At 37.8% G+C, this 23,557-nt stretch overlaps 1 protein-coding gene and 1 non-coding gene across 2 annotated transcripts in view; both read left to right on the top strand.

The window, feature by feature from the left end:
* The first annotated feature begins 813 nt into the window (after nt 1–813).
* CCDC198 (coiled-coil domain containing 198) overlaps nt 814–23,557 on the top strand; it is a 31,983-nt gene continuing 9,239 nt past the window's right edge. The window contains exons 1-5 of the mRNA XM_049770244.1: nt 814–1,261; nt 3,624–3,706; nt 19,633–19,710; nt 21,870–21,968; nt 22,791–22,941. Coding sequence (XP_049626201.1) covers nt 1,021–1,261; nt 3,624–3,706; nt 19,633–19,710; nt 21,870–21,968; nt 22,791–22,941 — 652 coding nt within the window. The 5' untranslated portion in view covers nt 814–1,020. The remainder of the gene's footprint in view (nt 1,262–3,623; nt 3,707–19,632; nt 19,711–21,869; nt 21,969–22,790; nt 22,942–23,557) is intronic.
* On the top strand, nt 12,525–12,631 carry LOC126005539 (U6 spliceosomal RNA). Its single transcript, XR_007494589.1, has one exon. It is a non-coding gene; the product is annotated as a U6 spliceosomal RNA (small nuclear RNA).

Genomic DNA, 23,557 nt, shown 5'->3' with positions numbered 1-23,557 from the left:
ATCTTTGGTCAAAAGCAATTAGAACTTGAAAGTGCACCATTTTTCATAACAGAAAAACAGAGAGTAAAAATTACCCATGAGGGCTGGAGTAATAGCAACAGTAAAAAGTTTGCCTTGTACACATCGGTTCAATCCTTAGCATCTCAGATGCTCCCCTGAGCCTGCCGGAATAATCTCTGAGAGCCGCCAGATGTGACCCAAAACACCCCAAATCCCACCATTTCAATACTACTACTCAACATTTATTTCATCACATCCCCTTCAGTCTTTATCCTATATTTGTTTAACATAGCAAATGAACTTGTTTCGAAAACACAGGGGTAATTGAACTGTGTATTCAATAAGTTTTCCCCTCCTTCCTAGGAAAAAAAAAATTGTGTTTTCTTCTCACCATCCTTTAATTTATTCCTCCCTTCCGAAGGTGATTCAAGTTGTAGATAGGGAAAAAATTGTTAGTCACTCTACTCTTTTCTGTTTGGGAAATACATTCTTCAATTAAAACCTGTGTAATTAGTATAAAGAAGTTCATTTCCAAGGGGGGAATTTATTTGATGATAAGTAGAGTATAGATCGAGCTATCATCAGTTGATAGTTCTTACAGGTGGTATCCTCTTTAATGTATGTGCAGTGAAAAACCACGTTTAAGACTTCTCTAGACCTCAACTTTCCAACTCAGTTAATAGCCTGCCTAGTGTTAGAGATTTGTTTAATGATCAATAGCGTTTCTTTCCCTGCCATGAATCTTTCAGGAAGCAGCAGAGCCAAGTCAATGTTTAACAGAATTCTTTGGGTCTGAGATGGCAAAGCAGGAGGTGAAGGGAAGTCTCCATGGAAACCAATGTCTTTAGGAGGTGGCCGAAGGGGGTTGCATGTAGTGAAACAGAGCTAGAAGCATGTCATGAGGAGCGGCTGCTTCGTGAAGCTAGGATAAACTTCTAAAACACCTTGACCAATGCCACTACATGGAATTCCCCCAGACCACTTTCAGTACGTGTTTCCTTTGACACTGTCTGCTGTGAAATGGGCCTCGGCTTCTCGAAGGCTCACCCCAGGGTGATCAAGGTAGCACCTCTGCAAAACAGGGAGGAAGAGATTCCCTCAACTGAGCCTGTGGTCTCTGCAGTCAATCCGAATCTGGAAGAAAAGGGGTCACGTTTCTTCCCAAGACAGCAGGCCAGGAACAATGCCTCAGAATGGCAGCTGCCACCTCTTCGAGAGACTCGCTACGGAACATACTCTGCAGGTAACTATGAAGCCCAGCGTAAGTTTGATCCGTGAGCTAGCAATAGATTGACTTGACAATGTCTCGGAAAGTCTCTACATTGCCAGAATGCAAGGGAACATTGATCAATGGGAAACTGGGTAGTGAGCGTCGATTCTAAGTATCATGGGTACATTAAAATAGGTAAGTACAGTGAATACCAAGGGTTTTTGTTAATTCCACATAGAAGGGAGCATACTATTGTTTTAGTTACTAGGGCTCTCGATGTCTTTACCTAACTTTGCAAGATTGTTAAAACGACATAAAGATATAATCAATCAATAATAATCAATATGACATTCCCATTGGCTCAGCTTCTAAATCTGATTCATTCTAGCCTGCACTACTGAGGCATCAGATTTGGTTCTTGAAAGTAGTGCTTTTAGGAATAAATGCAATTTAATGTGAAGTTGGAATGGATTTATTGCAGTGCAGAGGAGTGGATGACTCACCTTTCTTCTTCAGCTTGATCGTAATCTTCCTGGCCATCTTCAGAAATAAAATAATTCTTCCCATTATGATTGAGAAACTCCAGGTTTAAGCAAATATAAATTATCCTGTAATAGTTTATAAGAATGTATAGCAGGACTTGTATTTATATATCATATTTTATATGATTTATTTGTATGTATATATCATATTTGTTCATATTTTACAGTTTTGAACACTTAAGTAGGTAGCACCTAGTTTATAAAGAGAACTATAACTATATAAAGTAACATACATAAATATGATTCTCATTTTCTCTTTTCCTCACTTTCTGGACCTATAACATAAATAACTTCCTGTTATTGGTCAACTTAACCAGAACTCCTTATTCTCTATTTTGTTATGTTGTATATCTTACCTATAATAATTTTCGTGGCTACTTTCCCCAGAGCTGACAACCTTGAACTGATTTTAACACTTTCCTAAACAAAGGCATGGAAATTTTCCTCTTACTTTATTGAGGAATTCGTTTTTATTTACACCCTTTCTCTATAGCTTTGAGATTTTGCTAACTCAATATTAAGAGCTGGTTCTAATGCATTAGAGAATCAACCAAAATGTTATTTTTTTTAATGCTCTGGCCCCACCAATATTACTCAATATTATTCTTTTTTTCTTTTTGTATATATATTTTATTTAAACACCTTGATTACATACATGATTGTGTTTGGGTTTCAGTCATGTAAAGAACACCACCCATCACCAGTGCAACACTCCCATCACCAATGTCCCAAATCTCCCTCCTCCCCACCTGACCCCCGCCTGTACTCTAGACAGGCTTTCCATTTCCCTCATACATTCTCATTATTAGGACAGTTCAAAATGTAGTTGTTTCTCTAACTAAACTCATCACTCTTTGTGAGAATCAACCAAAATGTTATTTTTAAAAGGAAAACAGCACATTAAGAGTAAACAACAGAGTGTGTGGCCTTCTGACTATTCAAGAGGGTCCATATTTTAAACCAACTTATACCAAATTTCAAATAGGATATTTTGAGCAAGTTACATCATCAATTTTTTCACCAAATGACATAGGTCATTATGTTTAATATTTATTAAAATTATATTAAATAATGGGGTGATATCACCCAAATTATAATATAAAAAATGAGAACTCAAGCTACTAAAATACAATTTTTAGTCCCGTATGCTTTTTTTCTTAACACTGATATTCTTTCAATTGTGCTCAGTGAATTAGCATATATGAATGAGAATAGCAATCCGGTAGGCAGAGTCCTTAAGATGTTCATGCAAATGTTTTATGGAGAAAAACAGAGACTCACGATTCTTAAGAAGTTTTCCATGTACAATGCCAGCAGATTGTTGTACAATCTATAAATCTAAAAGAAGCTTATATGTTATTAACAGAAAAGTACAAAAGCTTCATGCTTTGTGAACTATAAGCTAAAAAATAGGACATTTAATAGATGTATCTGTTGACTCTTTCTGTTTCCTCAGTAAGGCTTGACTCTACACTTTAGGCTTATTTCATTAGAAAAGAAAATTATGTAGTATTTTAGTGGTAACTGGCGGGGGGGGGGGGGGATTTCTTTTCCTAGTTGAGGAAATCATTAGGAGTAAACAATTCTATTAAGACGCGTGCTCCATTTCTTTAACACCTTTATCAAATATATCCTACTTCTATATATCAGTATACATCATCTGAAAAGAAAATTTATTCTTATTACTTATATATAAATATTTTATCATTTGTACGAAGGCAGAATAGCTACCTTATGTTCCATTTCTACATTCAATTTACAGGTCAGACATATCTAACAAAAAATGTACAAATAGCAAAAGCCTAATAACTAGTTTTCAGCCCAATTTAAGAGTAAATTATTTTTAATCATTTTTTTCTTGCTTCTTCAAGTGTCCATGGCCATGTATTTTGACATCCCACTGGAACAAGGAGAAACAAGTATTATTAAAAGGCACCCGCCTCGAAGACCTCAAGTAAGATGATTTAAAAGTTTTCATAGGAATTTCTTGGATTTAATGGTAATGATCCCTTTTAACATGTGAAATGATCCTTGAGAACTTTTCCATTACAATGCAAGCAGATTGTTGTACAGTCAAGAAATCTAAAAGAGAGTTACACTCTAAAAGGGATAGTAGCAATGACCAAGATAATGAGATTGTTGTTTAAAAGAATACTGTCAATTGTAATGATCATATTCCTTTAGGATTTCACTCTGAAGACCACTGTTACATGCACAAAAAGTAGGAAGTATGTTCAAAATCAAGGAACTTTAACCTTGCATTGACTAATGGATGTCTATAGGGGAATTACATAAAATTGAAAAATTAACAATAACCATTCCTATCTACCTGCCACCCACTACAAGTCAGATACATGCTAGGCAACTTTACCTCTATCTTTGATTTACTCCTCATTCCCCTCTGTGAGAAAGGAATTATTATCTTCATTTTGTGCCTGCTGTTCAAGATGAACTAACTTTCCTAAGGACAGTAGAGGCCAGATATATTAATGATATGTTAAAGCCTATCCACTTAACTATAAATAAAGTTCATCTTTATAGTCCTCTTATTTCTAATTTTTATCATTCATTCCAAATGTTAACCAGTTGTTAAAATTGAGAACATCATATTCCAATGCAGCAGAGCAAGAGCTTTAAAATGCTTTCACCTTAATAAATATTTAATGAATTCCCTCCAGAGAACTATAAATTCTAAGAATTCTCCTCCTAGTAGAAGAAAGAGATCTGAGTGGTCCTTGAAAATGAGCATTAGCCAAAAAGAGGGGCCTGGATTCTTGTGAGCAGAGTCAATTGCTGACATTTGTAAAAGAGAATTAGAACCAAATCCCTTCTGCGACAGGATTCACCCAGATGTTGGAGTCAATCCCAATGGAATTTGAACTCATTTTTCCTGGATTATTTCTGTTCCATTTGGTTTGTATTTACCTCTCTTCTGTAGAAGTTCATAAATAATTATTTAAAGTGATTATAACCTTTTCACAAAAGAGCATCTTTTCTTCAAATATTAGAAGGCTTAAAAAATTTAAAAGTACAATTTCATCAAATAGATATTAATTTTTTCATTATTAAGCACATATCTAGCTAAACTGGATCATTTTTAAACTTGTGTTTTATTCCTAAACTGAGCCCTTCCTTTCAAAGCACTATGCTCAATAGTTGTTCCTGGGGAGATTCTAAGTTGAATCACTCAGATAGAAAATACTACTATTACAACTGAAAAACTATTTGTGTAGCAATCTAGAGTTCAGAAAGTACTTTTTATGTCTACCAACCCTAAAAGCAGCTAAAATCAGGCTTTGATTCTCTCAAGTCAAACAAGCTGGAAAAGAGAGTTAGGATGCGCCATCACTTCCTGACCTTAAAGACAAAGAATTAACCTGAATACTATCAATAGATCTTATTTAGCCATATATTTAGTCACAAACATAAAATGCCCCTCCCAGAAATTTTTGAATAAGTGTTGGATGGATGACAATGAAATTTATTACTCCTGGTTAGGGAAAATAAACTCAGAGGACACTCCCTATTTCAGACCAGAAGCATCATTGCATTAGAAGTCAAACTGAGAAGCCAAAGCAACAGAAGGTTTTAATTATGGTTCCCCAAGCCAGGAGCGATTTCTGAGGCATCCAGGAGTAACCCCTGAGCGTTTTGGGTGTGGCCAAAAAAACAACAACAAGAAAAGGTATTAATTATCAAAACAAAAGAGTCTAATTGATTCTGAGAGCTGGGAGGCACCAAAACTTTATGGAAGTACTGTACTTTGGACCTAAAGGGTAGAAGACTACTTGTGTCACCCTCAACCTCTTTTCTGTGTTTTCTTATTCTCTATTTGCTGATTAACTTGATCTGCTTCTCAAGATGCCCTGGCAAAATATGATAACCCTGAATTTATATTTCACAGTACCAATCAAATGGACAGATTGTGCGGATCCTCTGGGCTCCAATTACAAACTCCTGGATAAAATACCTCATTGGCTTAGCTTTGTTCAAGTTTCCAGCTCTGATCCAATGTGCAATGCTTAGGGGATGTGCACTAGAAATGTGGGCCCAAGAAGCACCCCCACCTTGCAGATTCTGGAAGCAGCTCCCAGAGAAGAGGAAAAATCGCTGGGAACTTGGCAGCCGCTCCCAAAGATATCAACTATAATTATCTTCACAAATGAGGCTCAGCACATTTTCCACCACAAATGGGTTTTTGAGAGAATAATAAATGCCGGGTTCCCATGACATGCTAATTAATAGCCTAATCTCTGCCAAAGAAAATTCTCAAAGTATTTTTAATTATTAAACCAAATCTAATTGCATCCTAAATAATTTGAGTTGCAGAGTTGGCATTCTCCACTTCCTGAACATCTCCTCAAGCAAAAAGCAGATCATGAAATAAGGTCCTCTAACTTGGAACAGCTCAAATCTGATGGTCTTTTCCAGGAAACTTATTTTTACATTTTTTATTTTAAGACGGGTTATTTGTTTATTTATGTAGTGCTATGAATCAAATGGGCTGTTCTTTCTTTTATTCTTTTTTAATTGCAGGCGAAGGGGGTTGGATCGCTCCCACTTAGGAATCACTCCTGGACCTGTGCTTAGAGGTCTCTCCTGAGTACAGAGTCTCTGCAGTCTATATGTGGTGCCAGGCTTGATCAAGTGCAAGACAAGTGTCCTAACCCCTATACTACCTTGCTGGCTTTATGTAATTTGGAGGAGGGGTCATCCCAGGTGGTGCACAGGGGATGAGGGGCTACTTCCAGTGATACTCAGCTGAGTGAGAGGCTTAGTATTGGTCCAACTCTGCAGTGTAGGGACCCCTCGAAACCCCTGGACTATATCTGGCAATGCTGTGTAGGGTAAGGGGCAGGTTTGCCCTAAACCTTTTGTTACATTCATCCTTCCTTCCTTCTTTCCTTCCTTCCGTCCTTCCTTCCTTCCTTCCTTTCCTTCCTTCCTTCCTTCCTTTCATTCCTTCCTTCCTTTCCTCCCTTCCTTTCTTTCTTCCTTCCTTCTTTCCCTTCCTTCCTTCCTTTCTTTTTTTCTTTCTTTTTCTTTTCTTTCTTTCCCTTCCTTCCTTCTTCCCTCCCTCTCTTCTTTCCTTCTTCCTTCCCTCCCTCTCTTCTTCCTTCTTTCCTTCTTCCTTCCCTCCCTCTCTCCTTTCTTCCTTCTTTCCTTCCTTCATTTCTTTCATTCCTTCCTTCCACTTTCCTTCCTTCTTCCTTCCCTTCCTCTCTCCTTCCTTCCTTTCTTCTTTCCTTCCCTCCCTCCCTCTTTCCTGGAAACTCTTAATCAAGTATTTCTGTCCCATGTTGAGAAATTATCATCACTGTTTCTTCTGTGGACATATTCATCTAATGCCTGGCCTAAGATGGAGCTGGTTGCCACTCCACCCACAGTATGATGTGTCCTTAGGTGGTCACCTTGGGCGACTCCCTCATCCCCAAAGATTTGCTAAAACCTCACCTATCCAATTAGGTTTACCCTGACAACCTACTAAAAAGGACAGTCCTGACCTAGTCATTCTGATTGCTCTTATTTTCCATCTTTTCTTTTTGTCAGAGCACTTATTCCCAAGTGCTAACTCATCAAGCAATTTACTTACCTGTAATGTCCATTATGTCTGTATTTTTACGACCTCCAGCAACACCACATACACTTGAATCCTACACACATCACTGTCATCTCCAGTGCTAGAATATAAGTTTCACAGAGGTTGAGAATCCTACTTAGTCTCTTAACTAATATATTGAAGTGATTAAATAGTACCTAGATGTTCTATCAACCAGAGACTGAAGTGTATGTTTTGAATCAATGAACAGAGAGAAAATAAAGGCAAATAGAAAGACTTTTGGTGAAACATAGAGAAGTTGTTTCTGGCATAATTTATGTTGTCTTTGTACTGACAATGAATCATAAACTTAGTCACTTTTTCTGTATTTTATAATCCTTTTCCCATTTCCATTATTTTTGTGTGAATTTGTGTATTTTTATATCCTAGATTTAATCCTTTATTAGTTATGTTTGTTGTGAATGTCTTTTCTCCACCATAGTTTGACTTTATTGTGTGTATGTTTGTACATAAAGATTTTGCCTTTTAATGTCATAGTTTTCTTTATATTTTTTATTTCTTATATTTGGACTAAGGAATTTATGATTTTTTAAGGTCACAAAACTATTTTTATTTATTTCTAAAATTCATAATAGTTAACTAACATATTAAGCCTTAACTCATCTGAAATGTATCTTTAAGCAGGTGTAAAGTTGTAGTATAATTGTTTCACCCCACTTTGGCTAATCTATTAACCCAAAATCCTATGCAATTAACCACCTCTTGATAATAATTCAAAATATTAACCTTTCATCTTATTTCTTCATAGTCCTTCCCTCTTTCAATTCAGTCTATTTATATATTTCCACAGGAAATCTATACAGTCTTAACTATGAGCCTTCTAAGTCTTATTATATATCAGTTTTTTTAGTTTTTCTAGTTTTCTTCTTCAGAGTTATCTTTGTTATTTATGTGAGTTATTTTTGCTGAAAATGAAACTTGAGTCTCCTTAAGTCTACAAGAACCCTTATTAATAGCCTTATTCTAAAACATTCATGGGTTAATTGGGATAAAATTGATTTCTGGTCAACAATGTGTTTCTAATATTGTCTTCTGAACAACAGACAACATAATATACTAGAATTTTATCAAGTTCTTTCAGTAGTGTTTTAATATTTACCCATAAGAATTTACTATTTGTTAATATTCTTTTCTAAATAATTCTAGTATTCATTCTAATATCCAACTCTATCAGGGTTAAACCAGGGAAACAGGGTTTTCTTTCCCTGTGGAAGAAAATATAAATTAAAAACTAGTCTAAAATTCACAGAGCAGAACATCAGGAAGCTGCAACTGTGAAGCATCAGCTAAGTTATTATTCACAAGAAGAATTCCCACTGAATTTCTAAGATTTGTTCTTCAGGCCTTTAAGCTGATTGAATTGGGTTCATCCAAATGATGCGAAATAATTGTAAAAGCACAGAACGAGTGATCAATAAAGTTATCATCTTCAAAAAATGTAAAAAATAAAATAAAATAATCTCCTTTACTTGAAGTCAGTTTGTTGTAGACTATAACCACATTAGAAAACCATTTCCCAGCAACACTTATATTTGTGTTTAAATCATTGGGAACCATGAGCTTATAGAAAATGACAAATAAAATCAACCAGCCAAATGTCCTGGCGGAGTGGGAGCGGGGGAGGGGGGGGGGGGGACTGGAGCCACATCCAGTAGAGCTCAGAGTTTAATTTTGACTCTGTGCTCAGGGATCTCTCCTGGCATTGCTTGGGGCCCAACATGTGGTGTCAGGAATCACAGAGTTGGCCATGTGCCAGGCAAATACATTTATTATTATACTATCTCTCCAGCCCCTATCAAATCATTCTATGGGTTTTTTCCTACCTTATAATAGATGAGGTATCCTCCCCCATTTAATTTTCATAATAGTTTGTGTTGGTGAATAAGAAAGCTTTTGATTTTTATGTATTGAATGCTATATTCTAAAATTTTATTCAAATATATCTGTGACTCAAATTATTTGTAGTCTCCTAGAACCTTTATGCAAAATATCTCTCCTATAAATCAAAATGCCTTTTCTCAACTCATGTTCATATTTGTGCTAGCTAGGATTTCCCTTGCAAAGTGGAATACTAACATAATTGGCATCTCTGACCTATCCAGAGATTAATGGGACTTCTAAACCAGAGGACATTTCAAATAACCACCAAAGACAGCTTAGGGAACTAGGAGGGAAGAAAACTCTGAAATGTGGGACAATCCGGTAGAGAGAAATAGTGAGGTACAGTGAAATCTGTACAACCTTGCAGAGAAGAACAAACATCTTGATTTCATTGTCTTTCTTCTCTAGATCTACCATGAATCCTGACTGTTTACCCAAGGGAAAGCACTATACAGAAAAAATGATTCATCCTTACCAAGAGAAAACATGGTAGAGAAATACATAAAATAAATCTGGAACAGCAAATAGAAGATAGCTTCCGTGATGCTAGTTATTCAATTCAGAGCATTTTCTCCCCCTTTTGTGGGGGAGGGGTTCTTTATTTCTGTTGTACTGTTATTTTTAGGACTGAACATTAAATCCTCAGTTTTATTGGTCTACATCTATTAAAAGAAGCTTATGATTGTCTTTTTAACCTCTTGATATGATATATTGCACTTATAGATTTTATGATGTTGGCTTATTTTGCAGTCCTGGCATAAATCTTACTTGGACATAAGAGACATCTATAAATTCATTGCTAAATTGATGTTTAGAGTTTTGTATCTTATTTTCACAGGTGGAACTGTTTTATGTTATTCCTACACTGTCTAGTTCTAGTTTTGCTGTCTCTGTGATACTAATATTATAAAATGAGTTAATTACCACTCTTTTTTTCAGTTCTCTGAAAAAAAGTATTTTATATATCACAGTTGTTATCTGTTTATCGAGTTTGAATAAAACCCTGCAAATCAATCTGGCCACCTTTACTTTTGGAAGAGTGAAATAGTTAAGTAACTGAAATATTTTCCTACAAATGAGCTCTTAGGTTGATTAAAGTAATATTTCTTTTTTTTTTTTTTTTTTTTTTTTTTGGTTTTTGGGCCACACCCTGTAATGCTCAGGGGTTACTCCTGGCTATGCGCTCAAGTCCCCTGGCTTGGGGGGACCATATGGGACTCCAGGAGATCGAACTGTGGTCCATCCTACACTAGCGCTTGCAAGGCAGGCACCTTACCTCTAGTGCCACCTTCCTGGCCTAAAGTAATATTTCTTACTCAATCTTTCTCATTCGTATTTTCTAGAAAGTAGTTCATCTAAGCTTTTGAATTTAGTGTTTTTTACTTACTCATATTCAACTTTTTGATAATGCCTGGAAAATAAAACTTTTGTTTTATGTGACGTATCTCTCTCATACCGTTTAGAGACTGGAGGAACCTTTCAATCCCTAATTTCAAGATGTGAGTCTGCTTCTCATTTCCTATCTTATAAGGAACATTTTTAGATCCCCTTTAAGTCACAGAAATAACTCAGAGCTATCAGGAACTCTAAATGTCATATGGGTGAGCTTCATTTCAACTATTCTTTTCTGGACTGTTTTCTTCTTGTAGCAATATTTATCCTGTATTAAAGATTGACCCTACATCTTACTGGTATTAATGTCCACTGAATGCTATTGAAAGGTGAAATTATTGCAATGCTTTAACCAGGAGTTTTTGCTTAGCCGCATAATTCCAATTGTAAGGCTGGATACCTTTAGCTTATTCTCAGAATCTTGAAGGATGCACTCTGAGGTAATGGTGTCAAACACAATTTTACAGTTGCTTTGAATTGCTCCTGTGCCCCGGTCCCTTCCTGCTAAGAAACAGAAACAACTAACTCGGGTTGTTGCACAGACCATTTTCAACAATTTCTGCTGCATGTGATCTTTCCTGAATCTTCTAACATCCATTTCATCTCATTATCCTGATCATTTTTTTTCATTTGAGAAGATAAATTACTCTAAAATTTCCTGGACAATGTGGTTTTTAATAATATAAAATGAAGGGGCTGGAGAGATAGCACAGCGGTAGGGCGTTTGCCTTGCAAGCAGTCAATCCAGGATGGACGGTGGTTCGAATCCCGGCATTCCATATGATCCCCTGAGCCTGCCAGGAGCGATTTTGAGCACAGGGCTAGGAGTAACCCTGAGCGCCAGTGGGTATGACCCAAAAACTAATAATAATAATAATAATAATAATAATAAATATAAATGAAAATGATATAATTAATTTTTTCATTATATTCTCTCTGAAGATGATGATGTGGGTCATCTCACATCTGACATGTGGAACAGGAGCACTAATATGAGTCTAGAATTCTGAGGCAATTTTATTGGACTCTTGTTTAGAGAAATCAGTTTTCCAATAACTTGTTTTTTTGATGGTTCTGTGTCCTAGTGCAATTAATAAAGGAATTCTAGTTAAAATGTTAGCTGCTGCCACCTAGTGCTTTTTCTGAAGAAATAGTGCAGTTCTTTATTTCAAGGGAGACTACTTGAAGACATTCATTATTTGATTCTTATGAGAACTGTACATTTAAATAAAATGAGAATGAAAACAGAAAAATATATTCATACTTTCAAGTGAAAAAAATGGCCTAAGAAGTTATGGGAATGGCTGAGGAAATAATTGAAAGGGCCGAAGCATATATTGTTTTTCAGAAGGGAACCTACATTTAATCTCTGATACTGTCTGATCCCCCTGAATACCAACTCAAGAATACCTTCCAAGCACTGCCGGGTATGACTCAAAAACAAACCATAAAAAGGTATGGGGATATTATTTTAAATATTTGAAAATATTAGTGTCTTCATCCTCAATTTTTGAATAATGCAACAAATCATCAGTGGCATATTTGGGGAGTTGGAGGTGGGAGGAGATGGTTTCCTGAGCAATGCTCACTGCCTCCCTGATGAACCGTGGGCAACTAGTTCACAAGTTCAACTTGAGGGATTGAGGATGTGGTGCCAGGTGACAAGGTTACTAGCCCTGCAAGCTCTGTAGTGCCAAGGAGTACTGGGACCACTTGGGCACTGTTTGGGGGCTTCCAGGGTTATACCCGATGATGTCCGGTGGACCAGATGATGGTGTAAGAGATCAAATAGGGATCAGTCACATTCAAGGCAGGAAACATAACCTTCGTACTATCTCTCTGCCTATTAAGTAATAGGCATTAAAGATTGTTAATTGTTGTGCTCGCTTCGGCAGCACATATACTAAAATTGAAACGATACAGAGAAGATTAGCATGGCCCCTGTGCAAGGATGACACGCAAATTCGTGAAGCGTTCCATATTTTTAAAAAATAAATAAATAAAATGAATTGTTATTCATGAATAATATTGTGTATTAATGTCACTATTGTTATTAATTAAAGATTAATTGTTATATGGTTCTTATAATTAATTAAATATTATTAAAGATTTATCTACTATCCATATTAATGTGGTTCCTTATTAGCTTACAAAGAAAAGGAAAGTATCCCCAAAAAGTTTTGAAATGTATACTTTAAGGAAACAATTGAGACCAGACCAGTAGCACTGCAGTAGGGCATTTTCTTTGCATGTGGCTGACCTGGGTTCTATCCCCACCATCCCATATAGTTCCCTGGGTCTGCCAGGAGTAATCTCTGAGCACAGAGTCAGGAGTAACCCCTGAGTGCCACCAGGTGTGGCCCAAAAACCAAAACCCAAACAACAATAATAAAGAAACAATTGATAGAAGTTGAATGTCTTTAAATTAGACATAGCTCTGTGATTGAAGAGTTAGTATAGTGGATAAGAGGCTGATCTTGTGTGAGGTCTCCAGAGTTTGATCCCCAGAACCGAATATGATCCCCTGAGCATCACCAACAGTGAATCCTGAGTGCAGAGTCAAAAGTAAGCACTAAGTACCACCTGGTGTGGCTAAGTAAATTTTATAAAAGAATATAAAACATCTATGTTATTAAATACAATGTCAAAATATATAAGAAGACATAGAATCTCATGAAAATATGTTGTCATGATCTTTAAGAAATCGTAAATTAAAGCAGCAGTGAGACATCACTATGCATTTACAAAATTATATCCAAAACAATAAAAACACCAAAAGCAGATAAGAATATACAATATCAGAATTCTCATTTGATTGGTGAGAATATAAAATAGTTTTGTCACTTTGGAAGTATTTGGCAATTTCTGAAAACTTAAATGTCCTCTGGGATTGAAGACATAATACAGCGGGCAGGGCACTTGCCTTGCACACGGTCAGTTAATCCAAAATTCAATCCCTGGCATGACACATTGTCCCCAAGAGCCCCACCAAGAGTGACCCCTGGGAGCAGAGCCAGGACTAAGCCCGGAGCACTGCTGGGTATGGCTTCAAAACAAATAAAGCCAAAACTAAATATCTTTTTACCATAGGATTCAGCGCTTGTGACTCGTGGTATTTACCCAAAATTAATTGAAAACTTATGTCTATACAAAAGCTTAACCCTGGATATTTATGACAGCTTTCTTCAAGTTCCTAAAACTTGGATGTCAGCAAGATATCATCCAGAGATGAATGGGGAAACATTGTGCATGCATATACAAAATATTTGTGTTAATAAGAAATGATTAAGCAATGAAGAGACCTGGAGTCAGAATCTAATGCATATATTAATTAGTAAGTGAAGGAAACCATTCTAAAAAGGCTAAATTCTAAAAAGACATTATTCTAAATTGACTTACATTCCAGAAAAGACAAAACTATGGAAACAGTAATAAAATCTATGGTAGGGAATGGGGCTGGAATGATAGCACAGTGGTAGGGTGTTTGCCTTGCCTGCAGCCAACCTGGGATGGACACAGGTTTGATTCCTGGCATGCCATAAGAAGGTTCCCCCAAGCCTGCTAGATGCGATTTCTGAGCAGAGTTGGGAATAACCATCGGATGTTCCCCTCCTCCAAAATAAATCTATGGTAGGGAGAGAAAATGATGAATAAGAAAACTGGGAAAAATAATTATGTTTTACAGAGCAATAGTAGAGTAGGTAGGGCACTTGCCTTGCATGCATCCAGCTAGGTTCATTCTTTAGATCCCATATGGCCCTTTCAAGCACTACCAGGATGAATGATTCCTGAGTGCAGAGCCAGGAGTAATCCCTGAGTATTGCCAGGTCTGGCCCCAAAATAAACAAAGAACATTTTTGTTTGTTTTGAGGTCCCATTAAGCAGTTCTGAGAGCTTTACCCAAGGCTATGTTCAGAGGTCACTCTCCAGAGGTGCTCAGTGCTCCTCCCCATGGTGCTGGAAATGGAGCCTAGGCATGCAAGATATGCCCCCCTAATCTTTTCAGCTACCTCACTAGCTTGGTAGAAAGAAATTTTAAAGCATATTCTGCATTGTGTTATATTGGTGGATCCATGTTATTGTAATTTCTCAAAAATCTATAGACTGGGGGCTGGAGCAATAGCACAGCAATAGGGTATTTGCCTTGCATGCAGTCAACACAGGATGAATGGTGGTTCAAATCCCAGCAACCCATATGGTCCTCCGAGCCTGCCAGGAGCAATTTCTGAGTGCAGAGCCAGAAGTAACCCCTCTACAACACCAGGTGTGACCCCAAAACAAAACAAAAATCTATAGACTGAATAACAACAGTAGAATCCTAATAGACTTTGGAGAATTAGAATACCCAAAAGAATACCCAAAGTTAATTATACCCATGTGGTCGTGGATGGCATCCACTCTGGTGCAGGATATAGATAATGGGGAGCTAATGTATGTATGGGCTAGAGTGTAAAGAGGAACTGCAGTTCTAGTTTCAGGTCAATTTTTCTGTGACTAAAAAACTAAATTTGCGGGGTGGGAGAAATAGCACAGCAGTGTTGGCCTTGCAAGCAGCCGATCCAGAACCTAAGGTGGTTGGTTCGAGTCCCGGAGTCCCATATGGTCCCCCGTGCCTGCCAGGAGCTATTTCTGAACAGATAGCCAGGAGTAACCCCTGAGCTCCGCCGGGTGTGGCCCAAAAATAAAAAAACAAAAACAAAAACAAAAACAAAACAAAACTAAATTTTCTGGGGCTGGAGAGATACTATGTGGGTGAGTAGTGTATACTTTTCTTGAAGCAGTATACCTGAGTTCACTCTTTATTACCCCAAATGGTCCCCTGAGTCCCACCTGGAGTGATCCCTGAACATGGAGTTGGGAATAAGCCCTGAGCATAATTATCAGATGTAACCCAAAACACACACACAAAAATAAACAAATTTGCGCTAAAACTTAAATTGTTATATATAATACTGTTTTAGTATATCTTATATATATTTGTATATATAAATATAGCACATATTATATAGATTTAGATATAATCTAATATAGATATTTATATATACCATATGCTTATATATAATATATATGTTTTATATATTATATGTAAGTATATGTTATATATATTAATATTTGATATACTATGCTATTATATTATTATGGCATATGGCAGATACCATATGTAGTTATACAATAAATATAATCAATAGGACATACAACGATAAAAATGTTATATTAGTGACACTTTAATTTTGATTCTCTATACATTAGATAATCCTCTCTGTGGTTGCACATATGTTCCTATGACATAGCCTAGGCATGTTGAATCTCAATTACCAAACAATTTCCAGGGTATACTGACAATGAATCAGATTTAGAAACAGGTAGTGGAGGAAAGATCATGGGATTCAGAGCTGGCCAGATCTGAGTTTGAATTCTAAAGTCACCATTTTGTTGTTGACTCCACAATCCTGAACAAGTGATTAATCTCTCTGAAATGTGGAATCATTGTAATTATCTACAGCGTTCAGATGAGGACTGAAGACATAAAATGCTGTTCCTCTGAGCATGATGGATGGCAGAGGGGGCAAAGCATAAGGACGTAATCACCAGGGGAGAAAAAAACGGAAACAAATTCAGGGGATGGCAGAAACATTTCTCATCCTCTTCTCACTCAAAGGCTCCTTTCAGTCATGGTAGATTCTGCTTCCACAAATGCGTGGGTCTCTGTCCTCCTCAGTTCCATTGTGATTAAAGTTTTTTATTTTCTTCTTCTTTTTTTATTTTGGACCACACCCAGTGGCACTCAGGAGTTACTCCTGGCTCTGCACTTGGAAATCAATCCTGGCAGGCTCAGGGGACCAGGGATCAAACCTGAATCAGCCACATGCAAAGCAAATGCCCTGCCTGTGTGTTATCGCTCCAACCTCTCATTGTCCTTACAATTCTAAAGAAGCAACTGAAGTCCCCTGTGTCCTCAATGCATCTTTATGTTCTACAGATATTTAGATAAACCTATATTTTATTAGTACTAATCACCTCTTATAATATCTTCAGTACATTATGGTATTTTTTAATATTTTCCCTTCAGTTGGAATGTTTCAGACATTAAACACTCTCAACTGTAACTTCAGCAGAAAATTGATTTCCTTAGGAAACTTTCTTGGACTTTTTCCCCTTTCCTTCTTTCTTAATATGTTTTTGAGAACAACTGAAACCACTGTAGCAGATTGGATAGATCAAAATAACAAAGATATTGTCTTAACATTACTATGCAGCTCTAAGAAAGAGTAAAATTCATCCAATTTTCAGCAATGTGATGCAATGAGAGACTATCACACTGAGTGAATTCAGTCAGAAAGGGATCAGAATGATCTCGTTTATGTGGAATGTAAAGATACACAGCAAGCTAATACAATGGTCCAAAGACAACATAATGGAAGACTGAGCCATACAACAGAGTTGAGAGGATGAAAGCAGAAGGGAGGAGACTTGGGGTTCTTGGTGGAGGGAGGTGGGTACACTGGCGATGGGTGTATGCTGGCATTATATGCATGAGAAATTATTATTCACAGTATTGTAAGTCACAGAAACTCATTTATTTTATAGTATATTTTTAAGCACCATGATTACAAACATGTTCATAGTTGGGGTTTAGTTATAGAAAAGAACACCCCCATTCACCAGTGCAACCTTCCCACTACTAATGGCCCCCATCTCCCTCCACCCCCACCCTCTGCCTGTCTTTGAGGCAGGCATTCTATTTCTCTCACTCACTACCATTGTCATTGTCATGGTGTAGTTATTTCTCTAACTGCACTCACCATTCTTTGTGGTGAGATTCATAGCATGATCTGGTCCTTCCAGCCCTCATCTCTATTGTCTCTTGGTATTATTAACATACTATCTTTGTTTTTCTTAAATCCCACAGATGAGTTAGACTATTCTGTGTCTCTCTCCTTCTGACTTATTTCACTTAGCATAATAGTTTCCTGTCCAACCAAGTATAACAAAATTATATGACTTCATTTTTTTTTTTATTAAAACGAAACAGTCTGGAAGCTACAAGTCTGGGAAGAGTCTGTCTGCTCACGACTGTAGTGCTAATGTTGGAAATCTGAAGTCTGAATTAAACATGTAGTTAAGGTTGGTGCCTTCTGAGGGCTCTAAAAAAGATCCTGTTCATGCCCTCCCTCTTTTGATTTTCTGGCAATCTGTAGTGTTCTCTTTTTTCGTTTTTGGGTCACACCCTGCAGCATTCTGGGGTTCCTCCTGGCTCTGGGCTCAGAAAACACTCCAGTCAGGCCTGGAGGACCATATGGAATGCCGGGATTCGAACCACCATCTGTTCTAGGTCAGCTGCGTGCAAGGCAAACACATTACTGCTCTGCTCTCCGGCCCAGTTCTGTTTATTAAGTTCATTTATTATTGATTAATTGATTGATGGGTTATTGGGCCACACCCAGTGGTGCTCAGAGGTTACTCCTGGCTCTGCACTCAGAAATTATTCCTGGCTCTGCACTCAGAAATCGCTCCTGGCAGGCTCTGGAGAGCATATGGGATGCCAGGAATTGTGCCCAGGTCCAGCCCAGGATGGCCACGTGCAAGGCAAATGCCCTGCGGCTGTGCTACCGCTCCATCCCCTGTAGTGTTCTTTGACTTGTTAGCATCACCCCAATCTCTATTTTTATCTTCACATGGTGTATATGTCTATGCCCAAAATTCTCATTTTAGGAGGACAAAAGGCATATTGAATTGAGGGTCCACCTTTAACTGATGGTCTCTGCAAGGACCGAATTTCCAAATTAAGTCACACTCTAAGGGAATTGGGGCTAAGAACAAATGGCTGGGGTGAGGGAAATATGATTCGACTTGTAACAATCCATATCTGAAGTGGAGACCTTCATTTATATATTATCCTAATGCTGCCCTCTAGACTTTTTCTTCAAATCACCGGTCACAGTTTTTTATTATTAATCAATCAGTGATATAAGCAAAATTAGATTTTTTTTTCTCCATAGACTATTAACTCCATGAGGGACACACAATCCTCATGTGAACCACCACACCCTTTGCCTGGCATGTACAGTCACTCAGTGAGGACTTAGTGAGTAAATAAATAAACTGTGATATTCTGAAGATACTTCATTATATTGTCAAGCTCAAAAGAAGAAAAAAAAGCCTCTCAGAACTTTCCAGACCTCCAACTTCTAGGACTTTAAATCTGGGGCAAGTGAGACTGAAGCCAAGTCCACAACTTCAACAATGACTTTCTACTCCTGTTGATCCCTTAAAACTCCAACATGATCTCCTCACAAAACCATGTCTTGCTAGAAAATCTGTCTAAGATTTGTGAGCACATTTTATTTTCACTGTAAAGTGCCTCATAAGCACTGGTGAATATCACTGAGGAGGCTGAGGGAGCTACTCTTGAGGTCTTAAAAGTAGGACATGTCCCTAAAGACAAAAAGAGCTCGGTGGAGCGCCTTATTTTTTGCCCTATAAGACATACTGATCATAAGATGCACACAGTTTTTCGATGCTCTCCTCCCCTGCTCTCAGGCTTCAGCTTCAGGCAGCATTTGCTCCATAAGATGCTCTTTTGGGAGAGGGAAAAAGTGTGTCTTATGGTACTAAAAATACAGTAGTTAAAGAATGAATGAAATTAAGTGACTTATTGGTACTTCTTTCATCTGTAATAACATAAAACCTTTACTGTCTGATAGATAAAACTTTGGAGATGATTCTTTAATGCAGACACCAAACAAGGGGGTTGTAGTCTTTTTACTTTCTAACCAATATTTAGATCAATACTTCGCTGTCAGCAGTGGAATAGGATAGATGCAGATAGGCTGAAAAGCCTTATACACTAAAATGACTATAATACACTTTAAATTGTCTTTCCTGCGAGCTCTCAGGTCTAAGTGCTGCTTTTGCAAAATGTAGAGAGAGTTTAATGCCTGTCTCATCATCTCATGCCATCATCTCATCTCATCTTGGACTTCTAGAAGCTCGAGCCCATTGACCTGCCACACACAATTACTTCTGGAAGATACCTGAGCCAACAAGAAGATGAGAGAGCGAAGGTAAATTGTAGCAATGATCAGAGGAGGTGGAAAAGTGGGATGGGGTGGGGAGAGTGACTGCATGGGACTGGGGTGTGTGGGCCTTCTTATATACTCTGCGTAGAAGACTTAAGAGACAAGTAAAACTATTAGATCATTCAACGTTTGAACTTTCCAAAGTTATCTTTTCTTTCTGGGATCTGCCTCTACCTAGCAATTACCCTTGCCTCTCAAGGATGTTTTCTGATGAAAACAGGGAGGTATAGACAAGATTTTTGTGGACACTGATGATCTGGAAACTAATGAAAGATATGGACTGATGAAAGATATAATGTTCTTTCATAGCTGCATGAAAGCCACCATCATTCACCACTGGGCAAATCTACCTCCTATTTCCACCTTCACTCACAGTTTTCTTTTGTTGTCGTTTTGTTTTGTTTGGGGGGCCACACCTGGCAGCACTCAGGGGTTACTCTTGGCTCTGCACTCAGAAATCGCTCCTAGCTCAGGAGATCATATGGAATGTCGGGGGTCAAACCCACATTCATTTTGGGTCAGCCACGTGCAAGGCAAACACCCTACCACTGTGCTACCACTCCAGCCCTCACTCACAGTTTCAAAGAGACACATGTAGAGACTTTTCCTGATTTTATTTATCACGACACTGCCAAAATGTAATCATAGGAAGGGGTTATCTCTAGAGATTTTTCCTTTTATAAGCTAGTCACACTCTCCGGAGTAAAGTCCCTTCAATAGAAATAAAGCATATGTCATAGTAAATTTGAACATTTATGTTTATCAGGAGATCATATGGAATGTCGGGGGTCAAACCCACATTCATTTTGGGTCAGCCACGTGCAAGGCAAACACCCTACCACTGTGCTACCACTCCAGCCCTCACTCACAGTTTCAAAGAGACACATGTAGAGACTTTTCCTGATTTTATTTATCACGACACTGCCAAAATGTAATCATAGGAAGGGGTTATCTCTAGAGATTTTTCCTTTTATAAGCTAGTCACACTCTCCGGAGTAAAGTCCCTTCAATAGAAATAAAGCATATGTCATAGTAAATTTGAACATTTATGTTTCACTTTGGAGCCCATATATGACACAGTGTGTTGTCTGATCTATAAAGATATCCATAAACTTTCAGATCCTTAAAAACATGTTTATAATAATAACAGTGCTTGAAAGGTGGACCTTCTCCCTAAGGGTTGCATCACCTAAAAATTACAGTCCACAGAGATGCCACATCCTCTTCTTACTTGTGACAAATAAGTGACGAGATTTCATCATTTCAGTAACCTCAATTACTAGTCTTTGCCACTGCATCTCATGATGCTCCGGGAATAGATCCTCAAATTCACACACACACACACACACACACACACACACACACACACACACACATCAACTTCAAATCCTTCCTAAACCATATAAATATAGCAAAGCATATTTTGATATGTAAAGGCTATACTCTAGTAAAATAGGTTATAATTATACGCAATGTATCCCCCCTCTAATATCCTCGCCAGACAAGTAGTCAATGGCTGAAGGGGCAGGGAAATAAAGTCACATCAATAACTCAAATTCTGGTTAAACATTCTAACCTGGGTGTATTTCAAGTAAGATAGTAGTCAGTATTTCAACAACAAAAAAGCAATAGCTTTTTAAAGTAGGATGGAGCAAAGAATTTTCATTCAGGAACTTCAAAACTCTACAGAAACCTTAAAAACAATATTACAGGACCAGAGAGATAGTATAATGGGTAGGACATTTGCCTTGCAAATGGTCCACCCAAGTTTAATCCCTGGCATCCTATATAGTCCCCCCAAGCAATGCTAGGAGTGATTCCTGAATGTAGAGCAAGAAGTAGGCCCTGAGCATAATTGGGTGTGACCCAAAAGAAACAAGCAAAAAACAAACAAACAAATAAACAACCTAGATCACATATAAGGTAGCTACATAAATAACTTAATAAGGAATTGCAATCTTTGTTCTCATGGGCAATCTCGATCAATTATGAAGATCATCTCCCTCTGTACCAGAAAAAAGATTTCAAGTTGTGGATCTCAGAGTCAATAACACATTATATGTTTTAAAGCAAAACTATATGTTTCAATTAACAAATCGTGTGCTCACATTAAAACAAAGCATATATGTCACTTTTTATAACAGGGCCTGGAGAAGAAGATGCAAATTCCAATGTATACTTCTGGGAAAAGACAATATTTACATAAGATGCAGATGCTGGAAATGAACCGTAAAAGACAAGAGGTGACTACGAGAAAAACTGTCACATTTACTGAATCTACTCCACATACTCACTATTGCCACATGAATATCATTAAGTATTTATCTCGGATCTTTACTTAGCATTTTAAATATAATCACCAAAGTTGAGTTCTAGTACTATTGGCACTGGGAGAATCAGCCAGAAACCTTCTGCTATGGATTCTTTTGAATGTTCTCTGTTTTCAGTTCTCTCAAAGGTGGAGCAGGGTCTCAAGTCTTTTTCTGTGTCTCTGCATGCTTGTGTCTACGTGCCTCTCATAGCTCCTATAACACTCTGGTTCCAGGCAGAAAATAGAATTAAGTAAACTGGTAAAATGGAGAGGGATGAGTTGGTCATTGTTTTGATTCTTAGGTAATTCCTCCATAGTTCACATCATTAAAGTTTCATATAAGAACAATCTCTCATATCAAACCTCTCCGGTGATGTCTTCTTAATGATCAATCTTGTTCCGGTCTCCTCAGTTTAGTCAGTAAGCCTGCACTCACTACCTCTCCACTTACAGACATGCTAGACTACAGAGAGTAACAGAAAGTGTGTTCTTGTAAACTACAGAAAATGTCTATAAAGGCCCATGTCATATTCAGGCCACATTCTGTGGAGACTATGATCTTGCTTCCAACAAGCCTGTGCATAAATTTTTCATACTTCATAATAGGAAAATTAAAAAGAAACCCACATTCTGGTGAGAGAGTCACAGATGTTCATAAATAGACACAACTTGCAAAGCAGTTGATCTGTTGACCTATTCAAGTGGAAAATTCTCTTGGTGCAAACATAAACTCTTCACAACTGATCATTTCCAGGTCCAGATGGAGTTAAAGAAAAGGGAGGCAAGAATTAATACGCATAATCTCAGAGATAATAAAGCCAAGAAAAAAACTCAAAAAACTGCAAGGAATGATGATGGAGACTTGCTCACCTTGGTGCCTGATGAAACCTTGAATAGAAATCCAGGTGAGTCATGGAGTTGTTTACCAAAATAAAGTATTCCAACTGTTTTAAACTTTTCATTAAGTAAACTTTCAAAGGGGAGTGGGTAAAGAAAAGCAAGGCCACCTGGAGCTGAAGCCTGCGTACAGGGCAGGAGAGCGCCTAAAAACAATGTGTGTTTTATGGTCAGGTGCGTGTTAGAGAGCGAAAAATATGGTACCGCAAAGGAATGTAGTGAGGAGGTTCACATATAATGTTGATTTGTTGGGAGGAAAAGACAGATACTGACACGCTATAGCAAGCTGTCTCATTTTTGTCAGGGGTCAGCTATACTTTTACTTGCATTATTGCAGAATCATTTCTCTATTCCGGGGGGGGGGGGGGAAGCAAAAGGGTGTCATCTTTTTTTTGTTTGTTTGTTTTGTTTTGTTTTTGATTTTTGGGTCACACCTGGAGATGTTCAGGGGTTACTCCTGGCTCTGCACTCAGAAGTCGCTCCTGGCAGGCTCAAGATATGCCATATCCATATGCCAGGAGGCCATATGGGGTGCTGGGATTCGAACCAGGGTCTGTCCTGTGTTGGCTGCATGCAAGGCAAACGCCTTACCGCTGTACTATTGCTTCGGCCCTTAAAAGGGTG

Source organism: Suncus etruscus, chromosome 3 (genome assembly GCF_024139225.1).
Source record: "Suncus etruscus isolate mSunEtr1 chromosome 3, mSunEtr1.pri.cur, whole genome shotgun sequence".
NCBI classification, from domain to species: domain Eukaryota; kingdom Metazoa; phylum Chordata; class Mammalia; order Eulipotyphla; family Soricidae; genus Suncus; species Suncus etruscus.
The sequence above is the reverse complement of the archived record's forward strand: the minus strand, read 5'-3'. Positions and strand labels throughout refer to the sequence as shown.